Genomic DNA, 12854 nt, shown 5'->3' on the forward strand with positions numbered 1-12854 from the left:
AATCTCGTCATTACAAACTCTCTCTTTCAACAAAAAATAAGTTTAAAACCACATGGCAAAATCTCAGATCAAAACACTGGCATCTCACAGATTATGTGATTGTGCAGTCTAGGGATCAACGTGATGTGAGGATCACAAGAACTGCAGCTCAGGCTAGTGACTGCTGGAAAGATCGTCAAATGGTCCATTCAGTAATGGCTCTACAAGTGCCACCCAAACGGTGGAAGCAAAAGAAACAAGCAAAACATCTGCTAAAACTTGAATGACTAAAAGATAAACAGGCCCAAAAGAATTTCCAGAACACTGTGAAGCAAAAGTAGCCTGCTGAGTATCCTGACAATGTTGAAGAACACTGGTCAATACCGAAAACCATCACGTTTTTGGCTTACCACGAATGAACTGGAATCATTGAAAGAAAACATCAATACTGGTTTACTGAAAATGATGACGAAATTCAAAGCACATTAGATAAAAAAGAAAGGCCTACAGCACCGGCTTCTACATGACAACATGAATGCCACTGTCCTTGTCAGCAATGGACACGGAGAAACTTTTAAGATTACCACAGGGGTCAAGCAGGGATGTGTTATTTGCACCTAGCCTATTATCGATATTTGTGGGAACCATACTTCACCTTGTTAACGAAGACCTACCATTGGGTACTGAAACAGCTTATAGGACTGATGATAAGCTATCCAACCTTAGCAAACTCCGAGTTAAAAGCAAAATAACTACAACAGCTGTCATCAATCTTCAGTATGCTGATGATAACGTTATCTTGGCAAACACAGAGCAGGATCTAAAAACTACCCTAAATGCATTGTCTTGCAAACAAATCCGTTGGTCTAGAGTTTAACACAGACAACACAAAAGTCCTCTGTCAGCCAGCCTCAAATTCCATTGCAGCAGCTCCAGTTATCACAGTTGATGGAACACCTCTAGAGATGGTAAAGTATTTTCCATACCTTGGAAGCTATCTTTCTGCAAATTCAAACACGGATGCAGAAATTCAACACCGACTACAGTGTGCAAGTACTGCATATGATTGTCTATTGAAAAAAGTGTTTGATAACCAGGATTTGAGTGTTAACACTACGCTTTCATTCTATAATACCATTATCATGCCTACACCTCCTTATGGCTGTGAAACCTGAACCACCTACAGGTGTCACTTGAAGCCCTTAAAAAAACACCACCAATGCTGCCTAAGGAGAATGTTGTAGGTAAAGTGGCAGGATCAGTGAACAAACAACAGCATTTTTGAAGAAACTAACAAACTCCACCAGGATTGAAGCAAAAACTGTCATATACCAACTTCACTGGGCTTGTATTGTCTGCATGCCAAACTCCCGTCTCCCTAAGCAAATCGTATTCTCCCTATTGAAGAATGACCAATGCAATCATGGAGGGCAAACAACATGATATAGAAATAGCCTCAAGTCAAATATGACAAAACGTCAAACACAAACAATTGGGAAACTGCAGCCCTAGACAGACCCAAATAGCGACAAACTGTTCACCAAGGAACACTTAATTTTGAAAAGCAGAGACAATTGCAGGTGAATAGGAAGAGAGATCACAGAAGAGAACAAGAGCTCTTGAGAGGATCAAACCTGTTACACCATAGAGCCAACACCAACTGGGTATGCTAATACTGTGAGAGAATCGTAGCTTCAGAATAGGAGTATTTAGCCACCAAAGAATCCACAGATAATGTTATCAACAGATATTTCATACTCGTCAATGAGTAAATGCTTATGTATGTACACACATTCGCACATGCAAACACACAGGCACCCAAACCTGCTCTCCTGTGGCCACAGGAAGACTGCTTATAGATACTCTATTACTGAAAGCAGTTGCCTGAGCTTATGGCTGACCAGAAGCAGAAACGAAAGACACAAGGAGGGTGCAGCAGAAAGAGGCACGTCTTTGAACAGAAGACTCAGTGGCTGCACAACAAGACAAAAAGGGGGTAGAGCAAAAAGATATGTAGAAAGAGGGAGAGGTGTTGAAAAGGAGAGGAGGGAGGGGGATGGCGAGAGGGAGAGGGAGAGGGAGAGTGTGTTCGCCTGGGTGGTGGATGGGGGCGGGGAATGGTGGGAGAAGGCAGTGCATGATCTGGATGGGGAAGGAGTGGTGTGGACAGAAGAGAGAAGGGTAAAGGCAAGGTGAGGCACTGGGTTGTTTAGGCCAGAGGATTGTGAAAGTGCAGGACATACTGGGGGAGGGGGAGGACGGGGAGGAGGAGGTGATTAGTGTTCGACAGTGAAGTCATAGTCAGACCACAAGCTTGGATTATGCCACTATCACGGGAAACATCCTGACATTTGTCTTAAGTGATTTAGGGAAATCATGGAAAACCTGTACCTGGATGGTCAGCCGCAGGTTTCATTAAACTGTCGTCATCCTGAACGCGAGTTCAGTGTGTGCCGTTACGTGTATTTCGGTGAGCTAACTGGCTGCCCAAAACTGCTACGAGGCAAGGCGTACCTAATGTATGGCTGAATGCTTGCAGGCCTGGGACTCAGGGTAGGCTGCACCTTCTGGCCAGCCAGTTGCAGAGACGACCAGTCTCCGAAAATGGGTAAATCCAAAATCTGGGAATGTAGACAGCCTTTGTGCAGGAGCTAATGCTCCAAGAAATGGTGGAGTGTCAGATAAACAGAAATATGGCTTCTTACAGTGCTTTAAGGGTCTAAAATAATTTACAATCAGATATTAATGCAAATTTGAATACATCTACAATCTCATAAAAATGAGGTACATCTCATGACTACAGGAGTTAATAGCTCACACTGAATAAATGTATTACAATGACCCTCTGAATCAACAACTTAATTGCTTCACACAGCTTCAACAAACGTTATCTCATTTGATAGTAATGCACTATAACTGTTGTCTATAAAAGCTAAATATATATGTCCATTTTATTTATTGATTTATTACATCTTTTATTATTTTTATTACGCAAATGTTTGTCAGAACATAGTATTCTCCACATTACCACAGCAAATCAACACAGCACTGATACCTCGAATTTTGTCCTACTTCTGTTTTTTTATTTATTTTTTTAGTTTTTTATTATTAATGAACAGTTTATTATTTTGCCAATAACTTTACTTAAAAGTTGATTACAAGTTCTATTAAGAAACTGTGTGAACTTAAAAGTGGTTAATCGCATGTGTTCGCAGACATCACAATTGAGAAGAGAACCAAAAGACGCTTCTGTCATGAAAGCATAAATAATTGTGTAAACAAAATGCAATGAAAATTCAGTGTCATTTAATATGAGTAGACTTGTGCAAGAATACTAGCTTATTTATTTATGATCAAACCTTTACTTGTAATTATTGTGAATTATGTAAATGTGAGCAAAATATTTATAACATTTCTTTCTTTAAATATTGCTGCAATACATTAGTTTAGCCCAGTGAGTGGTCATGGCTGTCAAATTATGTCTGTAGAACTTGGGGATGATATATTTTGGTGGGGATGGCCTTCAGTCAAATGAAAAATAGACAGCAGCCAACAGAACACTACTGGAGTCAAGTGGAGACTGGGAGTTTTCAAATGAAGAGATCAAGGGAATGATTCTGGACACTTGGATGTTTGTGCTGGAAGAAGGCAGATCTGCCTGTAGTATAGGTGATATTTGATCGAGTGAATGACGAAGTCTGAGCACGTAAACAGTTGCTACTATACTTTAACTTCCGACAGGACTTTATATTTTGAGAGGTTTACATGTGCTCCACCGTAGGACTCGAACTTTTTCTGCTTGTAATACAGAACTGAGAACAGACAGAGTACAGCTGACTATTCTCTGAGCATGAGTGTTAATTCGTAGATCAACATGTTTAATTCTGAACTATTTTGAGGTGGTGACTGTGCATTGTGATTACAAAATGGGCCTAGTTTTTCTCATATCTTTGATGACTATTTAGTTTGGGAATTTTGATAATTCTTGTAACACTCTCAACATAACTTTAATCCATCTGAAAATGACACTTTCTGTCTGTATTTTATCTGAATATCGTAAGACCACTTCCTGTTTGTGTGAGACAACCTTTCTTGAATAAACATTACTCAACGTAACTCACTGCTGCCTACACCAATTACAGATACAACAACAGAACCTTTGTTATTCAATTATTTATTTTGTATTTCTGCATATTTTATTAACTTGCAATTCTAGCCAATGCACAGACTATTTTACTGCAAGATCACAGCTACATTTTATTATTTGCAGCGAATCAGCTACGGAGCATTAAAGCAGACGTGTGCGGCCCTATCCTATGACTACACGAAGCTGTTCTTTTTAAACAGCTAGGCACAGCTCTGTAACCTACGGTAAAGATGCAACTGGTTTGCTCGTATGGGCTGTATCACATGTGTGACAACCACTGAACTATCCAGCTCTGTAGGATATGTTGGAGAGAAAATTCTCACATGTGTGGACCAGACAAAGTTGAATTTAGAAAACAGCTGGGAAACGGACATCTCGGAGGAAATGAAAATGCTCATCCATGGCTAAAAGAGGAACAATCGAGACCCTCAATCCAGTTACAGATTTCTAGAACTCTTCAATTCTACACCAACAAAAATTCAGTACTGTTAAAATGGAAAATATAATTAAAAATATATATGAATCTGGGTTCCAATGGTAAAACCTTTGCAATTCTTTAAAATCATTTTTATACTGTCATAATTTTATAACACCAAACTGTTAAAGTAATTTTATAAATTATTTCATTAACCAAAATTAGAGTGTGACAGCAAGATGCGCACAAGATACTACAAGTAATTTATAACACCAGGATCGACACATCCCTGATGAAAAGAAACAAGCTTTGTTTTACCCATCCTGTCCCTAGTGCAGAAAACAGTTTATTGTCATGTAGTGTTTTGAGTGTCCCTTGCAAGTTTATGAGCAGCGGTTAACAGAATCCAAGAAGCCATAAAAACACACCAAAAGATAATGGTCATTTCATATAAAGAAAGTGAATCATTATCCAATAATGTTTATGTGAACAGCAGACCAATAAAGTGAATATTCATTCATTAGGTTTTTCTTCTCTGCAGAATGACCACAACATATGTTACGACTGTACAGATCATTAATATCTGTATGTACATTTGTTAAATGCTTTTATACAGCCACAGTAGCCTAAAGATAAGGTTTGCACCTCAAAACATTTTGATTCATTAAATGTCTTAATTAGCCTAAGTGAACAAACTATGTGATTGGTAGGGGGGGTCTCTGAAAAGCCTTTTTGTAGTGGTTACATAACTCTACTTTCAAAGAAAAATACAGAATACACTTTCCATCTAGTTCACAAAATCTCACTTTCAAATGGTAAAAATGAGGTCATTAGAGACAGAGCACAAACTCGATTAGTGAACTGCCCTTTTTGAAGAATTATCCCAGCATTTGCCTTAAGTGATCACGTGAAACCACAGACAATTTAAATCACAATGAACATCTTGGATTTGAACAGTCCAGAGTGCTAACCACTCCATCACTTTGCTCCTTTTTTAATTAAAGAGTTGTCTTAGTTTAAATCACTAATACATTACTCCAAAAAAATTAATAGTTCATTAGTGTGACAATACGAAAGAGTAACTTGTGAACAAAGAATTCTGAATTATTTATTGCTTACCTTGCACTGTACCCCAAGGATATTGTCTGGAACGCATCATCTTGTTGCCTACACGCACAAAATCAGTACTGCCAACAACAGCAAATGGGACGTGAGCATTCATTGTTGTGTTAATTTCTGCCACAGACTCATCATCTACAGGAAACTGGTAAATGTGTACCCCATTGTTTGTCAACTCTGACATAATTTTTTGCTGAAAATTTGAAAATAAGTCTGAAGTGGATAATGATGTGTAAACATACTTTCCGTTTCCTTACTAACACTGCTACAATACCTTAAATTTCTGCAGTTCAGTCTTTGAGATCGTATCTGCCTTAGCAATAATTGGGATAATATTAACTTTTGTGTCTAGTTTTTTCATGCATACAAGATCAATAGATTTCAATCTAGAAAAAAGAAATATTAATATATTTATGAACACATATTACAATGTAATAAAATCGCCACACCATATTTCACTTGGACATACCCATGGCCTGTAGGGCAGATGAAATAGAGGCAAACATGAGTCCTGCCATCGTGGTAAGTCGAAAGGGATCTTTTTATCTTGAGCTCTTCTTGTAAATATGCTTCAAACTGTGCATCTATGTAATCAACAACAGCTTTAAAGCTGTCTTCCTTGTTAATTTGGTCACCATAACCAACAGTGTCACATATAGTGAGCTGAAAATTATGTGACACATTATCTGATATCCTCACATCACCAAATTTTCATTTAAGGTATTTCTTACTCACCTTCAATCTTACATTGCTCTCATGTAGTTCATATGTGTGAGCTTTCAATTTAACAGATGGGAGATTATGAGGGCTCGGAGTAGATTCAAAATTTGTATTAAATAATGAGTCCATCAAGGTTGATTTTCCAAGACCAGTCTCACCTGGAGAAACACACAAAATAAGCAACTCTCATTATTAGTATATTAAAACAATTACTTATTAATACAGCAATTCATAAGAACAGATAAATATTATCTTTTCCAAGATGTGTATGACAGATGAGAAGCTACAACAGTGTCCAAGTTCTCAAATTTATTCCTGGGCCATCAGATGAAGATACAACCGTCTGTACGGTAGTTTATGCATTTTGCAGTACTTATACAGTTTCATTTAAATATTAAAAAATGTAAATATGTCACTCTGAAGAACTGTTAAAACGTCTGCACATTCATATTTTTTTCATAACCTCTAAAATAAGTTTAAAGTTATGCTCCTTTACAAAAGTTGTAACCAATTTTCCTGATAGTGAGAAACTTTTTTTTTATACACATTGTTGCACTGAAAACAATGAAGATACAGTGTCTGCCATTAAGTCTATTATGTTCCATTTATTAAATATTACAATTTTTTTCACTGTTGAGCACTACTGCACAATTTCATTGGTGAGCACTACAGCATAATATTCTCTACTACAAATTATTGATATATTCTGTCCCTATATCTTAATTTTGTTGCACTCTCACTTCTTTAAACAATACTGCTGCTCATTTAACATGAAATATTGAAAATGCAGCCACACCAAGTGAATATGAAATTTTTCTTACATACCCATGCAACAGAATGTGGTATATAATCAATCACAATTCACCCATACAGCAAGAAAACTCTACCAGAGACCCTCCTCCAGATATTCTGGTAAGGTCATACAGCGGTCATGAACAGACATTGGGATCAACAGAGAAAAAGCAATTCAACTTATAAAGGCACAAAACTACTATGTACATTATTTATTATAATGATTTCTTAAAGGTTTATTCTGTAAAATATGGGGTCAATCAATAACTAAAGAGACAAATTGGTATGCAGGAAAAGCGTTTACTAGCATTTACTTTTAAAAAACAATACTTTTTCTACTTTTCAACATAATCCCCTTGACAATTTATGCACTTGTTCCAACAGGCTACAAGCTTTTTTATTCTGGATGCAAGGAACTCTTTATCTTGATGTTTGAACCAATTTCCCACAAACTTTTTCATGCCCTAATTGTACTGGAACCTCATCCCACGTAATGCCTTCTTCAGTGCACCAAACAAATGGAAATCACTAGGTGCTAAATCAGGACTTTAAGGGGGAAGAGGCAGTACTTTCCACCCATTTTGTCAATGGTTTCACGGGTTTGTTGAGCAATATCAGGACTTGCGTTGTCTTGCTGGAGAATCACACCCCTCTTTTTGAGATCCATGACGTCTCTCTCTCTCTCTCTCATGGCTAGTTTCACTCTGTTTAAAAGCAAATCCGAGTAGTATTAGCTGTTCATTGTCCACTACACTTTGAGATAATCACAAAAAACTGGACATTCAGCATCCCAAAACACCATCAACATGACTTTTCCTGCTGATGCTTGGGTTTTGAATTTTTTCTTGACAGGTGAGTTGGTGTGCTTCCACTCCATGCTTTTCTTTGTCTTTTTGATTCTGGCTCATAATAGTGAACCCAAGTTTCATCACAAGTTAAAATTTTGTTGAGGAAGTGCTCACCTTCTCTTTCATAATGTTCCTTTAGCTCTGTGCACATTCTCAACCTTGTTTCCTTGTGTAGCCACGTCAACCCCTTTGGTATCCACCTAGCACATGTTTTGCAGTACTTCATCTTGTTGCAGATAATGTTATGAACTGTACCAGTACTAACTCGTCAACTCCTTTGGGACCCACCTAGCACGTTTTGCGGTACTTCAGCTTGTTGCAGATAATGTTATGAACTGTACCAGTACCAACTCAAACCTTATCAATTATCATTTCCACCCTCACATGGCGGTCGGCACAAATAATGTCATCACAATTCGACTTTCAAGTGAGGGAGTTGAAACTGCAACTGGTTGGCCAGAACGGTGTTCGTCAGTCACCGAGTCGCAACCAGTTTTGAACTGCTCTATCCACTTGTAAAAATTTGCACGATTCATACGACCTCCACTTCAACTTTAAACATTCTATACAGTATATATTCACTGGTTTCTTGCCTTCAGCAAGTAAAAAACAAACAACAGAACATTGTTCAACTAATGTGGACATTTCAATCAGACTCGCCTCCTCGAAATGTATTTTTGAGGCTTTAAACAAAACATTGTTGATACATCAGCTGATCAGGGCTCATTGCAGTGATGGCAACTTAAAGCTATAAAAGTACCAAACTTGCCCTACTAACAGTTTTTTTCCCCAGACCAATTTGTCTCTTTAATTATTGAATTACCCTTGTACAGTTCAGAAGCTATTCACAATCAAGAACCGTAGAAAAAAGGTCCCCAATATTCTTTTCTGAGAAAGTGCTGGAAATGTCATTGCACATGTCTGGATCCATGTAATCCACAAAAAAGAGATGCCATAAATCACATGACACACACATAATTTAGATTCTATCATACTGAACTACCAAACATCAGACAAAAACAGTGAAGAACCACATCTACTATCAGCAGTACATCACCACTATACAAAAAATACAGTCATAATTCTGTGCAGTCATGAACAAATAACCATCAACTGTGAACAAACAACTAGACACACAAAAATTATTATTATTACTTCATTACACAGATATTGCATTTGGTAGAAGTTATTCAGTGCTCTCTCCAACACCCCAACAAATCCCCTTCTGCACTATTCACAATTTGAGAGTCACCTGCTATGCAGTACAGTGTTTCTGAATTTTCCTCGCAGTTTTAGCCATTTATACAGAAACACGAATTAAACATGAAATGAATATCAGCTGTGAAATATTTATACCAACATTAGAAGTGCAGCTACGACATGTTTATACCAATATCTGAAGTGGCTGAACCACTCACAAAACAGTGGTTGGTTGTATCTACCAACCAGACATCAGTTTGACTCACAACATAAAGATGAAGTAGTGTGTGGGATCATATGTTGCTGAAAGAGAGAAAGGGCACTGGCAATACTTATTTTGCTTCTATATTCCCTTTTGGAGTGAAGATTGTGGTGACAGACTGGTCTGCTGGGTAGCTCATATACCAGATTTGGTTGAGAGGTGACAGTTCAATTGTGAGTTAGTGAAGCCAAGAATGTGAACGTAAAATTGGATCTGGTAACACACTGATCTGTATTGTTTGCTACAATCTAGATGACGTTGCGGAGTCGCAGCTTGGTTGAGTTGGCGAAGGTACAAAACTTGATGTCATCAGTGTAACTATAATCCTCATTATGGTACATATTCTACACATACTGGGACTGTATGAAAGGGTTTTTTCATCATTTTTATGATATCACAGATCAAAGCAAATATGTGATAATGGCATGTTCAAATTTTCCCAAAACAGGTTACACAGGTCATCACAATTATGTGTACTGAAAGTGGAGGAAGCACCACCAATGACAAGTGTAGACCCCTGAGCTACACTGCAGATCAATTTGTTGGTGCAAGCAAGATACTGACTGACTGTTTTGTTTTAGGGTGCAAAAACTAGTAAGGTCATATGTGCCCATAGGAAAAAGGAGTTAAAAATTACTATACGCTAAGCCCAATTGATGGAAGGAAAGAGAGCTAAAAACAAGGACTTCCTCCTGAAGAAAGATCGACAAAATATGCTTTAGAGACAACGGAGGTTCCAAACTAAAAATTAACTGTGGTTCACAATATTGCTATGATGGATAAAAAGAAAATGTGGTGGACAGCCCGCATCGTTTGCTAAAACGGCCTATAATTCATATGGCAAACATACATTAGAACATAAATAGTTAGAAAAAGAACATCTGGTCAGAAAATGGTGAACCGTCAAAGGTTGATGACAATGAACACAAAGTAGTGGGGGTCAGCACTTAACAACTGGCGATAGCTAAAACGACAGTGCCCAATACATAACCTAGCTAAAATTCTCTTCTTGCGGCGAGAGGGTCGAGAAGAGATCTGCCAAGCTGCTGGGAGAGGTTTAACTCACCAGAGCTTGTTCCCATGAAGGGAAGACCGCTGGTGATGCCAAAGTGACACCATCTGCTAATGGATGGCAACACTGAGCTCATCAGAAGGAATGGAAGAACTAGCGGGCTGAAGAAGGAGGAGTGCAGCCGTGGCAGCAGCATCAGCAGCCTCATTTCCCATCAGACCGACGTGAGCTTCCTCAAGAGTGAGAAAGTAGAAGCTTTCTTGGTCCCATTGCACTAAAAGCACACAGAGGCTCTGAAGGTCACTGAGAGAATCGGAGCATATGACACAATTGAAAAGCCTGTGTCGCCAGATGTACTAAGTGGCCTGATACAAGGTGAAAACCTCTGCTATAAACACTATCAAGTGTTCCGGAAGCCGATACCAAAAATCGTTGTTGCCAATGAAGAAGGCACACCCGACACCATGGTCAGTCTAAGAACCTTCAGTGTACACAAAGATACAATCACTAAGTTCCGAGCTAGGGTCAAGAAACTTACAATGACAGGTCGAATCTGGAGTAGTTACCTTAGGAAGTAAATGAAGTCCAAGGTGAACACAGGCTGCCGCATGAAGCCAAAGAGGTGAAGGGTTCACAACCGTCACGAAAGTGGCACACAGCGTGGAGTTCAGCTGCTGGATCAATAGCCGAAAGCAAATTCCAGAAGGTAACAGAGATGAAGGATGTGCCCCATACTGCCGCATACGTTGAAAAGGAGGCGGCATAGGATTGGTGGCTGGACATGGCAGACAAACGGCATGCATATCCACTGAGTAGAGCATCACATTAGATGACAGCAATCATTCGGCAGCTTCTGCTTAGAGACTTTCAACTGCGCTAGTGTAAAAGGTCCCAGTGGCCAAACAGATTCCATGATGGTGGATTGTATTTAGAAGGCATATAAAAATCGAGACGTGAAGGTGTATAAACAAAACAGCCATAGCCTAGCTTCGAATGAACAGGGGATCAGTACAAACGTTGGAGAGTGGTCCAATCCACTCCCCAGGAAGTACCGCTTAGGACACGTAGGACACTAAGGGATCGGGTACAGCAGGCAGCCAGGTAAGACACATGAGAGGACCAACAGAGCTTCCTATCAAGTACAAGCCCAAGGAGTTTTGTAGTTCACACAAACAGAAGAGCAACAGGCCCAAGATGTGAAGATGGTGAAAGAAACCAATTGCACCATCAGAAATTCACACAAATGGTTTTGTCAATGGAAAATTTAAAGCCACTGCCGATGCTCCACAAGTAAAGGCGATTGAGGCATCGCTGAAGATGCTGTTCAAGGACATAAGTCAAAGGGAGAACTGCAACAGACCACAAAATTGTCAACAAAAAGAGACCCAGATATGGGTGGTGGGAGACAGGCCGTAATATGGTTACTGGCTATAGCAAAGAGGACAACAGTCAGGACGGAACCCTGAGGTGCCCTGTTTTCCTGGATAAAGGTGTCAGACAAGGCACAACCCACATGTACCCTGAAAACTCTGTCTTTTAAAAATTCCTGATGGAAATGGGGCAGGCAGTATCGGAAGCCCAATATGTAGAGTGTACAGAGGATACTGGTCCTCCAGCAGGTGCCTTAGACTTCTTACATGGTTTGACAAAGTGACAAGATGGTCGACTGCAGAACAGCGCACTTGAAGAAATCCACATTGTGCAGTGGTTAGTAAATTGCAAGACTCGAACCACCTACCAGCTGGGCATAAATCATACATCACCTTGAAAACACAGCTGGTGAAAGAAGTGGGGTGGTAGCTAAAAGGAAGGTGTTTGTCCTTAGTGGGCCTAGGTATGGGTAAGAAAGTGGCTCAGACCAGTGTCTGGAGAACATGATCTCTGGCCAAATGCGACTGTACATATGAAGGAGAATTACGTGCCCACAAGAGAGACGTGCTGCAACATCCGAATGTGAACATCGTCCATCCCTGAAGTGAAAGATCAGGATGAAGTGAGAGCATGATCGAGCTACCTCACAGATTTTTTTTTTTTTTTTTTTAAGGCGGCATTGCAGCATTCACAATCCTGAGAGGAGAAGGCTATCATCTGAACCACCTCAACTTGTCTCCGATGGAGGAAGGCAGAAAGATTGTGACTGGAGCTCGAAATCTCTGCAAAATAGCGAGCATAAGGTATTGGAGACAGCAATGGGATCCACAATGACATCATCTGCTATGGTCAGGCCAGAAACTGGGGAATGGACCTTGGTCCCAAAGGCCTGCCAGAGATTGGCCCACACAACGAACAAGGGAGCGGAACTGTTAAAAGAACTAGTAAATAAAATCCAGCTGGCTTTTTTGCTATCCCAAAGAATGTGA

At 39.5% G+C, this 12854-nt stretch overlaps 1 protein-coding gene across 2 annotated transcripts in view; it reads right to left on the reverse strand.

Annotated features, from left to right (window-relative positions):
• LOC126412621 (septin-2) overlaps window positions 1–12854 on the reverse strand; it is a 56546-nt gene that overhangs the window by 30111 nt on the left and 13581 nt on the right. For both annotated transcript variants that reach the window (XM_050082291.1, XM_050082292.1), the window contains exons 3-6: window positions 6396–6538; window positions 6130–6323; window positions 5935–6046; window positions 5661–5853 (exon numbers count right to left, since the gene is read on the reverse strand). In XM_050082291.1, coding sequence (XP_049938248.1) covers window positions 5661–5853; window positions 5935–6046; window positions 6130–6323; window positions 6396–6538 — 642 coding nt within the window. The remainder of the gene's footprint in view (window positions 1–5660; window positions 5854–5934; window positions 6047–6129; window positions 6324–6395; window positions 6539–12854) is intronic.

This window comes from Schistocerca serialis, chromosome 7 (genome assembly GCF_023864345.2).
Source record: "Schistocerca serialis cubense isolate TAMUIC-IGC-003099 chromosome 7, iqSchSeri2.2, whole genome shotgun sequence".
Lineage (NCBI taxonomy): Eukaryota > Metazoa > Arthropoda > Insecta > Orthoptera > Acrididae > Schistocerca > Schistocerca serialis.